Here is a 17093-nt window from a genome sequence, read left to right as displayed (position 1 = left end):
GGTATGAATAAATTAAATTGTAAACATGGTGAGCATAAGAAATATATGATTAAGGAAGTTAGAGATTGATTAGAATGTTTTTTATTAATTAAATATTTTGTTATCCACTTGTACAAGGTAATAAGGATATATTGTTATATTGCTGGCTAAAGAAAATAAGATGGAAAATATATTTGTGTAAAAATGAGAAGTTAAAGAGAAGGAAACACACAGAAAACAAAATATATTAATAAAATTGGAAAGGAGATTTAATAGGAGATAATATAAATTAAGATGAAATTTTGAATGATTAATGAAATGATATGAATAGATTAAACTGTAAACATGTTGAATTTAAGTATATGATCAAGAAAGATAGAGATTGATTGATGTAAAAGTATTAATGAGATTATAAAGAAGAAAATTTGGTAATAGATAATGATGTGATGTTAGGAAGCTGTATCTGTGACTATGGATATGACTGATTTAAAATATAAACACCTGGAACCACACTGTTTTTGTAAAGATGTATTTAAATAATTAAAAAATAAAAAAAACTTTTCATTGAAAAAGGAATAAATGTGGAGTTCTGACAGTTTAAATAAATCCCGTATCTCCTTCTTCAGATACCAAATACATTGGAAATGCCCTTCTCTACTCCATTAATAAAGTCCAGGCCAGACTTAGTGTTTGATCCTAAACCTCTTTTATACTCCTTCAATTGACCAGGATTTGTCTCTAAACAAAGAAGAGCTGAAACTATCACGAGACAGGTTAATAGCAGAGAGGGCAGAGAAGCGACGGCTGGCAGTGGAGACAAAGCGAAAAGAACAGGAAGAGCGGAAAAGGAAAGAGCAGGAAGAGCAGGAGCATATGGAGAAAATGAGAGAAGAAATGGAACAGGAGAAGAAAAGGAGGATTGAGGAGTTTCGGTGAGCAGAAAGAAATAATTATCTCCTATTTGATAAGAGAAGTTGTGGGATGCTTTCACACCCTTCCCTTTCCCACTCCCATCCAAAAACCGCCAAGAAACCATGAATACCTAAGGCAGCCTTTTCTGTCTGATTCCCCAAAATCTTTTGAAGCTTCAGAAATTAAGAACAGGCAAGGAACATCATGAACCAGTCAATGCTCCCTTCAGCTAACCCAGTGACAAGTGTAGAAATTATTCTTAGCTATCATGCTACTCCTGGAGTTATTGTAACAAGTTTTCTTGCCCCACATATAGAAAAAAAAGTAAAAAGTAAATTACAAATCCAATGGCTCTTGACGTATTTCCAAGTTAGGGCTTGAGAAGAATTGTTTCTAATTTTTATTTCTGGTCTTACCTGTTTGATCTATTATACATTCCCAGGCAATGCTTACCTGAGTCCTACTGGACTTTTATGACCAACTTTATTTTCTCTCAGTTTAAGAAAACAGCAGCTTGAAGCAGAGCGGCAGCAACAGGAAGAAGAGGCAGAAAGGGAACGACGAGCAGAGAAGGCAGCCCAAGACCAGGCCCGGCGGCAGCAGGAGGAACAGCGTAGGAGATTTTTGGAGATACAGAGGAAGAAGCAGGCACAGGAACTGGAACAGGCAGGTAACCTAAGACAGGCCATGATGTCAGAGCCAACCCCAGCTCTGTGGAAATCCTTAGCAAGACTGTCATGGGATTCTTTTAAACTTCCTAGGAAATTCCAAAGTGCCTGGCTTTGTGATACTTGGGGGTCGCCAAGGAAGATAGCAGGGCCCACTCAATTGAAGTGCTACTTTAGTATACTTTGTAATGCCTTTTTAAAAAATAAAGTGTATTTGTGTTTTTTTAAATAGAGGAATAATATTACTAAAAATTGCCAATCGATTCAAATATATCCATATCCCTTTCCTATCCTTGAGAAATTGCCCCACCTGTTTTTAAAAAATCAGTCAAAATCTCATTTGACTACACATACTGCTTTATTATTACCACTTCCCAAATTCAAAACAATACTCAGAGGATGTGGGTAAGGAAGAAAACCATAAGGAAAGAATAAATTCTGAATTCAGTTATTATTCCTAGCATATGAACACAAATGTCATGACATTTTACTAATTTAGTGCACATTCTAATAGACAAGTGTAAAATATTTCCCAGTGAAATATTAACTTTCTAGTAAGATGTCAGTAAGGCTCTTGTGTCATTTATAGTAAATTAAGCTTTTTGGGTGGGTGGTGTCATTGACAAATTTCCTGGATTAAGAGGGAGGGAGATGTCAAAATAGAAGTATTTGTAATCAAATGCTAGAATCAGGCCAAGGAAGGACAGTTGTTTCTGTAGTTTCACCTCACCGTGAAAAATTATTTACTGTAATTTATAAGAAATATCTATATATTTTGTAGAAGCTTGCCATTATTGTATGTTTGGATATTTCAAATGGTCTTTTGAATGGCTATGGCTATTGCTATCTCAGCAGCACCTCTCAAAGGCCAAGGATGGTCCTCTGCTTGGAAGAAACCACAGTAGTATTCCCATTTTAACAAAGTTTTACTTTTTGTTTCAAGACTGTTTTCAATTCCTCTCTCCTTGGTTCTGGTCTCCAATGGAATTCTTAGGCATTTCTCTCAGCAGTTCAGTTCAATGGTAGTTAGAGGCTAAGATTATTGAATCAATGAATATGAGCTCATTTAACTCTATAGGAAATCCGATTGCTGATGTTAAATACACCATGCACACATTAGGCATGAGTACTTTGACCACATCATCGTTTGTATGCATATTTTCCACCTCCAAGCTGTATAAACTTAAATGCTTAGTGGATATAAGCAAATCCGGTGATGTGTATTTGTGTAATGAGGGAGGGTGTGACCTAAGGAGACCAACACCCTATATCAAGGTGTGCATAATTATTAGGCAGCTTCTTTTCCTCAGGCAAAATGGGCTAAAAAAGAGATTTAACTGACTCTGAAAAGTCAAAAATTGTAAAAAGTCTTTCAGAGGGATGCAGCACTCTTGAAATTGCTAAGATATTGGGCTGTGATCACAGAACCATCAAAATGTTTGCTGCAAATAGTCAACGAGAAACATGTTGAGAAAAAAAGACACACTTAGCTGCCAAAGATTTGAGAAGAATCTAATGTGAAGCTACCAGGAACCCATTATCCTCCAGTGCTGCCATATTGGATAACTCCAACCTATCTGGAGTGCCCAGAAGTACAAGGTGTTCAATGCTCAGAGACATGGCCAAAGGAAGGAAGACTTAAATCTTACCACCGCTGAACAAGACACATCAGTTGAAACTGGGTCAAGAAATATCTAAAGACAGATTTTTCAAAGGTTTTATGGACTGATGAGAGTGACTCTTGATGGATCAGATGGATGGGCCCATGGCTGGATCAGTAATAGGCACAGAGCTTCACTTCGACTCAGATGCAAGCAAGGTGGAAGTGGGGTACTGGTATAGGCTGGTGTTATTAAAGATGAGCTAATTGGACATTTTTGGGTTGAAAATGGACTCAAAATCAACTCCCAAATCTAGTGTCAGTTTTTAGAGGACACTTTCTTCAAGCAGTGGTACAGGAAAAAGTCTGCATCTTTCAAGAAAACCATTATTTTTATGCAGGACACTGGTCTATCGCATGGATCAAAGTACTCCACTGCACAACTCTTTAATTAATTTTCAATATTTTATACTGCTTTTCATAAAAACAAAATAATTGTTATAAATATAATAAATTGTATGGTAATTTAAACTAGTAAAGATGATAAAATCTAAAAACAATTTTAATGTTAACAGCAATACAACAGCTGAAGGAAATGCCTGTGTGGGCATAAGTGTTCAATTTCTGGTGAAAATATCAAAGAGTTCAACTTACTACCAGCTAGAGGTTTATTGTGGTTCCACTTCCCAACACTCCTTGTTTTATCTCTACAAGAGGCAGATTCGGCTGAGAGTGAAATTGGCCTAAGTTCATATTTTGTTTTTTGAAGTTTTATTTATGCCCACTTCCTTTGTTCAGTCCCAACATTACACTAGAACTGTTTATTGTTTGGCACGTTTCCTTTTGGTCCTCTAGCTTTCCAAACTGCAAAATATTAATGTTTTGCAATAAAACATCTAATTAATCATGCACTTGAGGTTTCCCCTAAATGCAGAGTTTTCCTATCTTTTCACTTCAGTTACTTTATTCCTCCTGAAATAGAAATAGCTAGTAGCTTGCTTGCTTGCTTTCTCTCTGTTCCTTAGAAGCAGAAAAACGCAGACAGAAAGAAATAGAAATGCAACTGGAGGAAGAACAGCGACAGCTAGCAGAGATGGCCGAGGAGCAAAGGTTGGAATATGAGAAGAGGAAAAAGGAGAAAGAAGAGAAAATGAGGCTTGAGGCTGAGGAGAGAAGGAGAAGAGCTGAGGAAGAGGCTAGAGTTGCTTTGGGAGAAGCAAGAAAGCAAGCGTTATTACTCTCAAGGTATACAGAACTTCCTAGGAAAAAATTATTCTTAATAGTGAATTATGACAGGATGCCTGTTTTCAGCTGTTATAGCATTGGATCTACGAGAAGCCCAATTTAATGTTAGATAACATCAGTCTTCCTCTTAGCCTAAGTCAGGGGTATCAAATTCAAGGCCCAGGGGCTGGACCTGGTCCACGCGATGCTTAAATCTGGCCTGCAGGGCTGCCCTGGAAACATTGAAGGACTAGGCCGTGGTGCCTCTGCCAGCAAAAATGGAGCTTACAAGGGATTTGTGTGGTCCTCCCAAGCTCCATTTTCGCTGGCAGAAGGTTGCAGGCTGTCCCAGCTGAAAATTGAGCTCAGGAGCCCATTTTCACTGGCCGAGCACTTGGGCCACCAGACACCAAACATGAGGGATGGCATGCTGGCCACGCCCACCCTGGCCACACCCAGCCTAGCCCTCCCCCAAGGTCAAACAAAATCCTGATGCAGCTCTCAATGAAATCAAGTTTGACATCCCTAGCCTAAGTGAACTGAATCACATTTCTAGATTAGAACCTCTTCCTTTATCCAGTAAATACAGTATTATCCACCAGTCACATTACATTGACTGAGGCAGGAGCAATGCTCAGTCTTTACCCCCCAAAAAATAAATGGATAGGTCAAGGATCAGGCTAATTTCATAAGCAGAAATCATCCATGAAGCTGTCTTTCATTTAAATGTCCAGGTATCCAGTAAGTATTCATTGTAGTGTATTCTGCCCCTTACTAGTAAATATGCTCCTATAGTTTGTGGTAAGAATGGCTTTTTCTAAGAAATACACTTTTGCCAATTGATAATTAATGCTTAATGTTAATGGCAGTGAATTTCCTGTAAAATTCTCCCAAATGTTTAGCTGCTCCCAAATGCTATGGCAAGAATTTTTAGTGGAATACATACTGTAATTCTTATTTTACAAGTTATAAATTGGCGATTATTGCATTAATGCTGCATATTGCTTGAGATCCAAGATTTAAGAAAGACTGGGTTTGAAACTAGTTTGTCCATACCTGAAGGTGTCATGTAGAAGTTCTTCTGTGTCCCAACAAGGGATGAGTTCTAAGAAATCCCTTGCCCCTTTATCTTCCTTGTTCAGCTAGGGACTGGTCTTTGCTTTTCAGCCCATTTCAATTTTCCGTATCTGTTCCCTATAATCTTGTTAAAATTACAGATTTTCTTTTAATTTATATGGTTCCAGACAAATGGCAGAACTGGAGAAGGAGCAACAATTTCAGTATCAACTACTTGTAGAAGCCTGTGGACTAGATCGAAGACAGGATATTTCACGTCCGTGGGTTTATTCCTACTTCGAGCGTTCTTTTACAACAGAAGATGATTAAAGTCCTAAGCCATCCCGAGATATCTTTTTGAGTAGTTATAAAAGCAAACTTGCATTCTGACAGGTTTTTTTGACAGACTAAGAAGTGAAATATAGAACTACTAAATACTTTCCTTCAAATTTTGTCTGATCCCTAAGAAAGTGCTGATATATCTAGACAATGTTCTAAACAATTTAACCCATACTGGGATGTGTGTGGGTATATGTAAATATAATCTATTTGCTGTTATTGCAAACATGGTGCATTTCCTTTAGCACTGACCCCAACCATAGTCAAGCTAGCTTGATAGGTGGTAGTAAATGTCATCTGTGGGTCCCGCTTTTGATTGGTTCCTATGCAGTTTCATCTCTAAACTTTAAATTATTTTTTCTCTACCCTTCTAGCTATTTCATTTTTAGGCTATAAAGTAGGCTCTTTCCTTTGAAAACTCCTAAGGTATAAGAGACTGTCTTTAAGGTTATAAATCTCGAGATTAAGACATGAACTATATTTTTGTTTTGTAAAATAGAAATATAGACCTTCCTGATGAATAACATGTTATATACTGTATAATAACATGCTTTCTGATGAATAACATGTTAACAAGGTGGTCTTCAGAAATAGGGGCCTTGGGATTTCTATTTAAGAGACAGCCTATGAACATGATTCATACTCTCATTTCTGAGTGTTTTGTGTTTTAACTGTGAATTAATTTTTATGATCCTAGAAATTGGTCTGGTGTAACGTACTGCTCAGGTGTAAGGAATTCCCAGCTGTTCAAGTTCTTCTTAAAGCAAATTCAGCTGGCTCCCAAATTTTCTTTCAGACTAATTATGCTATTTTTTTTAAATGAGTCTTATTTTTAAGTGTTTAATCTTTAATAACTATAGGTTTTATTGTAGACATTTAAAACTTTTCTCTTGCAAACTGCTGCCCGCCCTCTAGAAGAAACATCAACATAAGGGGCAAATAATCAAGAATCACATTACAAATCCTTCCCACTGACTTCATTCAAATATTTAATGCTAAAGATATGGATAACACTTAAGCCCAGATTTTGATTTTTGAAAACAAGTTTTAATTTTTAAAAAAAGTTTGGCATGCGTACAAAAAGGCATCAGAAGTTGGACATGGAAACTACAAGCATTGGAGAAGATCCATTTAACACTTTACAGTTAAGTGCCTGAAAATTAAATACAATTAAATGGTTTGTTAAAGAATGCTTAAGAACACTGCAGTCTTAATTTCTGACCTTTCCCATTCCCCTGGCAACAAAAATAAAGCCGAGGTAGAGCAGTGTTTCTAGTCCTGCCATCAATATTGCAAACCTGAGCTAAAGAATCTTTCTAGCATTGACAGGTTTTCTATGACAGTTCTGCAATTGGCTAAAAGAGATAAGATAGAAGATTTTGAATTAGACTTAGGGAAAAAAATCAGTTGGGAAAAAAAAAGTTTTGTTGATCAGGCCTCATTACAGAACACTATTTCATATAACTTCCAAACATGAATAATTTATTTCCAGAAAATTAACTTATTTTCAGGGGTACTTACACTCTAAGATTGCCAATGGGAGCTGTCTGAAAAATGAACTAGTTTAGTGCATGCATATGGGATGCATGTAATTCTGCAAAGTACCTAGGTTTTCCAATATAGATTACAAGATAGTGTTAACTTGTATTGAAATCAATACATTTATTGTTATTCATATCTAATTTGAGTCCCAATATTTTCTGTGATTCTCTGTAATTGAAGAATTGGTACATCCCTGTTTTTTAAACACCACTGAAGATGTTTAGATAGCATTTTCATTTTTTCCATATTTATTCTTCATTACTTTACCATTAATTTTCAGAGTTCTGGAGCCACACATAACAAAATACAACTTCCGGTGAAAGATAAATTCTTGATTTCTACTTATACACTGAGAGCAAGTAGCAGGGAAAGTGCTAATTCTCAAAAGTGAATCAATTTTTTTCCTGTGTAACATCCTCCAGCATCGATAAGAAATTATCTTCTTTAAATATTCTTCACTAGTTTTTCAAATAATCTTCCAAATTTAAGTCTTAAAAGAAAATGCAGAGGTTTATGAATTTGTTTCCTCTTATTTATTTAAAGGGAAGCCAATACAATCTATGTTCATTGAAAAACCACATTCCAGGCAAACAGGTACAACATAAAAATCATAACTCTTGTTGCATGAAGATGTACATTAATTAAAACTTTCCTAGGATCTTCTGTTGACAAAACCCCAAACAATTTCCATGTTATCTTCAGTGAAGCCATTCCAAAGATAATATTACCATAAAGAAACTACATTTTTGCCATCAGTATTTGGCTACTTCCCAGTAAAATCTACAGAAAACTCTTCTTAATATTAGGACGTAATCCTTCTGTTTATATTTCAAAAAGTTTCCATATCTTCTCTTAAAATCCACAAATAAAAGTCACACACCTAAATTTCAGGCCAACATGAATAGTAGAAACCTCTGCCTACTGCCAAATAGCCAACGCTTGGACACATGACCATTGCCAACATGTAACTGCATGTGTAGACAGTTGCTTTTCTAAAGAGGAAATTGGAAAAATTGGGAAGTACAACTGTAGTAGGATCACAAAAGTCTGACACAATGACAGTGTATAATGAGCACAATAATTCAAAACAGACAACTGGAAATAATATTTAAAACATAGGAATGTGGCGTTGGTTTTAATTCAGTGTTATATACCACATTACAAAAGAACTATTATTTAAAAATAAAAAAGGATAAAGGGGAAAAAACAAACATTCTAAATTGTTGAATGGCCTCCTGTCTGTTCCTGATAAACCTCAATCACATCTTCTTCTTCCATTCCAAGCTGTAAAATAAGAACCACAATTTTATTTTTAAAAATCCAAAATATAGAGCCATATTGGATGCTCACCATGCACATTGGTTCCGTGGATTTTCTGCAGAAGAAACTAGCAGCAGAGTTAACAAATAAGTAAACAGTGCATATATAAAGAGATTCTCAGCAAGTATCGGGTTTACTAAAACTTTATTTTAAAAAATAAGTATGCCACAATACACAATCATTAAATATCTTATACCATAAAGCATGGTTTAAGCCCTAATTTTAAATTAAAATAATTCCATACATATTGGTAAATTACTCTTTGGTAATGTCTTCTGCACTATATTAAGATAATTATCAAACTGTTTATATAAGCTATAGAATGATGTTTCACTTTCTCCATGCATAAGAGACTTCTGTGAAATACAGTGCTGTTTAATGATAGTATAGTTATGAGCTTGGTTAAGATGGATGATCATATAAAATTTTAAATAAATGAATAAATAAATGTAGAGATTATAAATATTTTGCAGAGCTTGGGTAATAATTTCCTTTTAAAACATTCTTAGTCACCTAGAATCACACACCTGGGATGGATGGCAAATACATTTAATAAATAAATGATTATAGAATAAAATAAAAGGCCATTCTCATGAGCTTTGTGGATAATGTAGGAAAGATGCAGGGTGGTAAGGTAACTCCAGGAACAGCATCTACGTTTTATTGTCTTGTCAGTTTTTTTAGTATTATCAGTTCTTATATATACAAGTGGTCCTCACTTGACAGTAATTGGAACTGGAAGTTCTTCTCTAATTGATGGAAATGCTGAAAAAACATTTAATAAGTTACAATTTCTTGGGAAATTGCAATAAAATGGTTTGCCACTGCCATCTTCTAGGAAGTTTTTTTAACTGTCCTGTCTTGCCTACAGCTGTACATTTTCTGAAGATTTCTCTATCATGTACTAGTCAGGTGTGAGCCTCCTTAGTAGATTAGATCACTAAAGTTGACTACTCACTCTCAACTAGGAAACAATGCATATTGTTCATATATACTCAAATCCCCAAAATCGAATTATATTATTTATCTAATAAAATAATCCAAACTGTATTGTGATACCAATTTTACTTATATTTTAGAGGAACACAGGTTGAATCCAAAATTCCAAATATGAAAGAAAGCAGATAAAACAGATTCTCATGCACCCTGCCTTCCAATTTTTAAAGACCAATGCATTTCTCCTTAATTTGTTTCCCTAACTTCTAGAGGAAGATTTTTTTCCTCCAAAAGATGAACCAGCACGTACCAATTTAATAGATAAATTTTGAAAATCAGTTTATAAAATGCAAATGTTACTCTACTATTTTATTTAATTTAGGTAACATTTAAAACTATTCAGTTTTTAGAAAATATATTTTAAAAAATCAAGGACGAACTTTTAAAAGCTCTTTACAAGAGATCACACAGAACTGTCATACTAATAATCACATGGACTGCACCTGCAGTAAAGGCTTCTTAATAGCACCCTGCTATCTTTAAAATATCTGGACCTCATTTTCTGGAAATATTACACATACAAGCTTTAATTTACAATTCAAACAGAGCTATATAAATACTTAAAGGTTTTAACTAACCAACTTGAAAATAAGTTCTGTAATATAATGGGACATAATCTTTACTTATTTGAATCCATTTGCGTCATACAGAACAATTTTAGAGCCACAATTTAACCTTCAAAATGCGGCCTTTCAGGCTATGTTTGTTTCTGTAATTTTGATCAAAATTTATTCACCATTCTACGCTCTAATATACCTACAGGTGAAAAATGACTAGATAAACTATGTACCAGAGGAAATATATGTACAATAGATATCTAATACTTTATACCAAGGGAACTTTTAGAATTTTTTAAGATCAGAGAATCTGTATCACTTTTTTCTTTGCCAGAAAATTAAAATGTAAGTTTGAAAGGTTAATACTATCCAGTCAAATTTTTTGAACAATTCTGGAGAACCTTGTCAAACATGAAGATGTTAAAGCATAGTTCACATTTGGACATATGGAAGTAGGGGTTGCTTTTCAAGAAAACATGTCTTGAATATGGTTGGGTAGTACAAACTGTTGAGTACATTTACTGATAGGAGACATCCAGTATCTAATTTAGTTTTTCTAGAACCTTAATATGTATCAATTAAGAGCCTGGTACAAAAGATATTTACAAATATCCAGAATTTTGTTTTGTACTACAATAATTGAAAAGTGCTGACAATTCTTCAAAGCAAATGACCACTCCAGGTTTCCTCAAACTTGTTCATTTCAACAATATAATTTAAAATGGAAATTCATTTTGTTAAATAAATTCATTTCTACTCTTAAGTAACCAGGATTGGATTGTTTGCTTGTTTTAGGTCAATCTAACTATTTCGAATAGCTATTGCCAAAAAGCTATACAATACTGACATAACTACAAACAGTATTAGGAATTGATCTCCAAGAATACTTACCTCTTTTGGAGTATGATTATCAGTAATTCTCTGACCCTCAAAGAGGAACCTGAGTGAATTCATTGGAACTCCCTAAATGAAGAGAAATGGAGTCAATTTTAACTGACTGAACAAAAACCCAGATATTCACTACCGTCTACCATCCATTTGTTTATTTTAATTTTATGCAGTAATATATTCAGTCAGGTGCAGAGGAACATAAAAACTGAACTTCTTATATTTGACATCATGTGAGCAAGGAAAACTTCAAGTTACAAACCTGTCTCTGACAGTATGATTCTTTAAGTTTCTTTAGATGCGTTGTCATTTTCACCTTGAAGTGAATTTCACTGCTGTCCTGCAAATTGAACACAAAATATAATAATTCTACTGGTACATAGTATTAAAATGGCACTTATTATAGATATGTAAAATGTTTTGAGCTTGGATCCAATACTTTTTTCCTTAAATATGCTTGAGATATAACAAATTGTGTCATTCCACACCTGAGTTTCACATTTTCTTACATCTCTTTCTTAAATTGCTCTTTCTTAAATTCTTTCACACACAAGAGATTTATTTCAGAAGTTGATGGATTAACATTTTATTCAATTTTTTCTTAAACAATCCTATTTTAGCCAATAAAAGAGATTACATCCCTAATGCCACTAGTTTGCAATAGGGTTAGGAATAAAAATCTTTTAAAACTCATGTTCAGTGATGTTCAGTGAAGAACTATTTTGGACATAAAAGAGACTGCAATTTGCCTGAAATCAGGTTTAATTGTTGATTCTTATTAATAAAAATATTTTAATAAACCCAACTTTTCTGTAGGTAAAGTGTAAGTAACTTAGTATAACTTAATATAGAATTGGTAGGTAAATGTAATCAGATTTTTGCTGTCAGATTCTTTATTGCCACTGAATTCATATTGAAATATAAGCTTGCAAGTATAATCTTCCATTGTAAAAACTATGTTAAAAATAAAACAAATTATGAGGGACACAGTAACATTTTGTTTCGAATTTGCAACAAAACTTGAAACGTTTCAAATATTTTATTATAGGGAACAATCACAATTTTTGTGACTTTAAAACAGAAAAACTCATAACACATTGATTCTTATTGTTTATTTTTGTTTGATTATTTTTTATTTTATAACTTGTTTATTTTCAACTTATTTATTTTAGATGCATGCATATAAGAATGACTAAATCTATTTTGGCTTCTAGAATTTATAACTTGTATAAAAACAGGAAGCTCAAATTTAATACAAAATCAGCCTCCTGATCATGATAGGACTTAAGAAATTTTAGAGTCCTCTTATGCAAGAATACTTTTGTTTACAAAATACAAACACCATTTGCTAGTCTACATATATACAGTACTACGTTAAATATATTTTAGTAGATAAAAAAGGCAGATCCTATACTTGCAGGAAAATATTAAAAAGAAAAAGAACTGATATACTATATAACTCTACCTATCTATATGGTTATACGTGTAAAATTAGGAAGGATAAGCTAGAATAGATTAGAACTCACTTGCCCAATGACCTTAAGTTTAATGTATTCGCCCTCTTTTTTATCACCCAAATCCTCTGCTGAAGGTTTGGCTTCCTGTAATAAAAAATGAAACATATACAGAGACAAAAATGATAACTATGATTATATTCTTTTCATGATTCTCTTTTTTGCATATTAAGAGTAAATTTGTTCATAATAAGGGTTTTCTTTGGAATTTCTTCAAGCTCTTTTGTCTTCAGACAAGATTAGAGGGAGAGGAAGAACATAAAATAAACTCAACATGACTAGATTCATTAATAAAAACATAATGCATCTGTTAACGCTATAACTAAGATGCTATAAAGTACGAAATGATTTCCAAGTTTTAGAGTTCTGATTTCATTTATTTTATGGTTGATTATATTTTTTAATAAAGCAGCAATTCAGAGCTTCAAAAAAGACTCTAAATTCCAATTTTAATTTCTATATGACAAAAATGTAGCTAGGAAACTGAGAGGAAAAATCATTGAAGATCAAATACTCTCAATAAGCAAAATTATAGCTATCTGGGTGCTTGGTCCAATCTGCAAAATCTAAGAAATGATTACAGGTAGTCCTTGATTTACAACCACAATTGAGCCCAAAATTTCTGTTGCTAAATGAGACAGTTGTTAAATGAATATTGGCCCATTTCACAAAATGGCCAGAGTTGTTAGTGAATCACTGTAGTTGTTAAGTTAGTAACACAGTTGTTATGTGAATCTGACTTCCCATTGATTTTACTTGTCAGAAGATGACAAAGGTGATTACATGACCTCAGAACAGTGTAACTGTCATAAATATGAACCAATTGCTAAGCATCTGAATTTTGATCATGTGACCATGGGGTCGCTGCAACAGTCGTGTGAAACATGGTCATAGGTCTCTGTTTTCAGTGCTGTAGTAACTTTTAACAGTCACTCAATGAACTGTTGTTGAGATCAATGTGACCTATGACCAGTAGTCAATACCTACAACTGTTGCAGCATCATGATCATGTGATCAGAATTTAGGTGTTTGACAACTGGCATGTATTTATGACAGATGCACTGACCTGGGGTCATGTGATCACCATTGGTAACCTTCCCAGCCAGCTTCCACAAGCAAAACCAGTGGGGGAAGTCAGGTTCACTTAATGACCGCATGATTCACTTAACAATTGGAGTGATTTGCTTAACAAGTATGGCAAAAAAGGTAAGGAGGTACAAATTGTTTAACAACTGCCTTGCTTAACAACAGAAACTTTGGGCTCAATTGTGGTCGTAAGTGAAGGACTACTTGTACTTGCTCCTTTCTCAAATCACAAGATAAAATATTGTTAGCAATAAAGAAGCCTAGCCTTTCTTTACTTCAAAACATAGTTAAATTACAGCTTATTTTGCAATTAATAGTGAATAAGAGGCTTGTTAGTCACAATCTATATGCAGACAGAATGTACAACTGCCTAAAGGTACAGTAAATACATAAAACATAAATACATAGCCTACTTATTCACTGAAAAAGCTATTATAATGCCTAATTAAATGTAAATCCCCTTACTTATGCTTCTCTGAAGTGGAGAGTTAGACCTCCAAGTTTCAATTTTATATAGATCAAAAAGTACAGGCTATTTATTTACATTGCTTTTAATTATCTTCTTACTGATTCAGTTTCATTCTTATTTAGTATATATTCTGAAACTTTTAAATTCTAACTGTAAAAGCAATTCCATGAACTACTTCAATGAAATCACAGACAGATCAGTTAGTTCTAAGTCTTAACTGATTTTAGAGGTTTCCAGTATTTAGTGCACTGAAGCCCTGTCCCTCCCACATTTCTAGTTCTCTGAGTAGAAAACATGTGAGGACAGTATTTGGTATCTTTCTCTCTGACTTGGAATGTAAATTAAGTTATACAAACCAGAAAAAATAATAAAAACAAGCAACATCACATACATATAACCAGTACTATTTTCTTTTGATACTGAAGAAAATCTGAAATGCAGGACTACCGACTGACATGGCACTGAAGTAATAACATCACTGGCTGAAATATTTAGAAAAAAAAATTAAGAAAAAATTAACAGCCCAATTTCTTCCCCGCTTCAAAAAATACGGATTCCCTATGCAAATTCATAAAACAGTCGAATTGCTCAAATATAACACTTTATAATAGCATTATATGAATGAGCCCTGTGTCCATGCTGAATCTCTATTTGCTTGGAAGGAGACTGGAAGTTTGCACAACTATATTTAACACTTTCCAATTACTATTTCTGAAACAAGTCAATTGTTGTCACTATATTGTTTTTAAAATAATCCACGATATGGATTAATTGCATGGAAGTGAAAATGAAAGCAACCTTATGTAAATTGCTGCTCCCACTTCCATGAAGCAAAGACTCATAACATTAAGATATAAGCTAATGTTATGATTAAGACACTCTAATGATAAAACTGGCCCATTATGTTTAATTTGTTGGACAAATTCAAATTTGAATTAATGGCTAAACAGAGCCTTTCTATTTTTACTCCATCTGGCCACCGCATGGATTTGTTTTTTGTTCAAATAATGTCAAAGCTTATGCAATTAAAAAAGGCTATCCTGCCAAAACATGCTTCAGGCAAGCCAAACAGGAAATGTCAGGTCGTGTGAACAAGTCTTGATGTTCCCGGTGCAAGCAGCAGTCTTGCAGAACATCTCAAAACAATGGTTCATTTACGATCATCGTGGCCGTTTCTAAAGAAATTTCGCCCTTTTCTGAGTCAGACTGTAATGAAAGGCGCATCGAACGAGAAGCGGGATCGTGGAGAGGAAACAGAAACAAAAAGGAGCCCAAACAAAAACTTTGGCCTTTTTATTTCTCCCAATGGGTTTCCTCCAGAGGAGCCAACTCCGATCTGTCTCCTACGCTCTACCGAGAGGGCATTTCGGGGTGATTCTATTTCATGGCCCGGAAACACGTTAGGAAGGCTAAACCCGGGGCACGAAACGGATGTGGAGAGGCAAGCCGGGGACCAAGCCGGCCTAGGTTCACCGGGGGCGGGGGGTTGCCATGCCTTTAAGCCCCTCCGGCCGAGGGGACCCGGGTTGTTGTGGCCGCCTGCGGAATGCCCGGGCGGTTGGGGCGGCCGACTGCGAGCTGCTTCCTGCCCAGCACGAGCCTCCCACCTGATCCGACATGTCTCCCTCGCAGACGCAGCCGGCCCCTCCGCCACCCCCGGAGAAGCGCCTCGCCGTCGCCAACACCGAGAGCACAACACACAGGCCGGGCGCGGGCAGGCGGGATTTCCTCTGCGCCTGAGATCACTTCCCGCTCTCCAGGCACAGCCCACAGAAGAAGCGCAGTGCAACTTTGCTCCGCCCCCGCCTAGGACTCCGGAACAGTTTTGCGCGAGTTCCAGAGCCGCTCACAGCCCGCTCTTTGCAGCGTTTACGACAGTCGCAACTTAGTTGCTCCGGCTTTGCGCACGGCCACCTAGGAGCACTTACGTCTTGCACCTTTTCCATATTTGCATCGTCGCACATCTCTTTCCTTTGAAGTTGTATACTGTCCTTCCTAACAGTAGCGAGATTGGAAGGCAGAAAGCCGCGTATTTTCCAACTTTGCTGAAAAAGACCAGCTACTGATTTACTTCTCCATCTTGTGCCCAGGTAGAGAGAATGTTATGAGGAACCATCTACCGACATTTTAACCATAACCAGGACACAAAAGAGGGGAGCTGCAACCCACATGGTTGGACGGCAGAAGGAGTTGCAAAAAAGACACGAATTGCATGATGTGATATTTTCATACATTAATATGCAAACCTGAAAAAAATACAGCAACGCAGCCTGTCATGCAGATAAAGTTACCACAGCTTGCATGCCTGCTAATTTGGTACGGATAGGTGCTGCTAAGCAACAACCAGAGTTCCCTTTTCTCTTGTATAGCATTAGACACTGGACTTCCAAGCAGATTTATTACTATAGAGGATATGTGGCTATTCAAGTTGTGAAAAAACATGGTTGGCTGACATGCTGAACCATCTTCTAGTTGTCATAGCAACTGCAGACTTCGAACTTCAATGCTATGTTCTACTTTCTCCTTCCCCCCTATCCCCCCCAATTTATACAGCAGCTGAAACATGAACATTTGCCATTTGAATGTCATGTAGTTGGACTTTCTAAAAGCCTAATTTTAACACGTCAAACTAATTGGGGAGCAGAACAGCAGGAGTTGAAAGAGGTGGGGCAGACCACTCTATTCTCTCTGAAGGGACATAATAGTAGAATAGGTAGAATTAGTGGGACATAATAATAACTTGCTATTTCACTTCTGTAAGAATTAGAATTACCTGTGTCATTTACTTCTACCAGTGATCTAATTTCTGTTATCTTGGTTTTTTTGTATAACTAGGTGCCTGGAACAGAATATGTCATAGCTTGGCAAGGATACACCAGACAAATAATAGTAAGCACCCAGCGCCCACCTCCCTTCCTTGCTGCACGGTCAGTGCAGGGCTAC

At 35.7% G+C, this 17093-nt stretch overlaps 2 protein-coding genes across 3 annotated transcripts in view; one reads left to right on the top strand and one right to left on the bottom strand.

Annotated features, from left to right (window-relative positions):
• KIAA2012 (KIAA2012 ortholog) overlaps positions 1 to 8336 on the top strand; it is a 145245-nt gene extending 136909 nt beyond the window's left edge. For both annotated transcript variants that reach the window (XM_087915715.1, XM_087915791.1), the window contains exons 19-22: positions 709 to 911; positions 1389 to 1561; positions 4185 to 4404; positions 5628 to 8336. In XM_087915715.1, the coding sequence (XP_087771841.1) occupies positions 709 to 911; positions 1389 to 1561; positions 4185 to 4404; positions 5628 to 5769 (738 nt within the window). In that variant the 3' untranslated portion in view covers positions 5770 to 8336. The remainder of the gene's footprint in view (positions 1 to 708; positions 912 to 1388; positions 1562 to 4184; positions 4405 to 5627) is intronic.
• SUMO1 (small ubiquitin like modifier 1) lies at positions 7839 to 15888 on the bottom strand. The gene is made up of 5 exons (XM_026696773.2): positions 15758 to 15888; positions 12608 to 12682; positions 11344 to 11421; positions 11085 to 11156; positions 7839 to 8604 (listed from the first exon to the last, which is right to left on the bottom strand). Exons 1-5 carry the CDS (start codon positions 15767 to 15769, stop codon positions 8536 to 8538), a joined length of 306 nt encoding a protein of 101 aa, XP_026552558.1. The 5' UTR covers positions 15770 to 15888; the 3' UTR covers positions 7839 to 8535.
• Between the last annotated feature and the right edge of the window lie 1205 nt (positions 15889 to 17093).

This window comes from Pseudonaja textilis, chromosome 1, assembly GCF_049901715.1.
Source record: "Pseudonaja textilis isolate UNSWEBS1 chromosome 1, rPseTex1.2, whole genome shotgun sequence".
NCBI lineage: Eukaryota > Metazoa > Chordata > Lepidosauria > Squamata > Elapidae > Pseudonaja > Pseudonaja textilis.
Note: the sequence above shows the minus strand (reverse complement) of the source record. Positions and strands in the feature narration are given on the sequence as shown.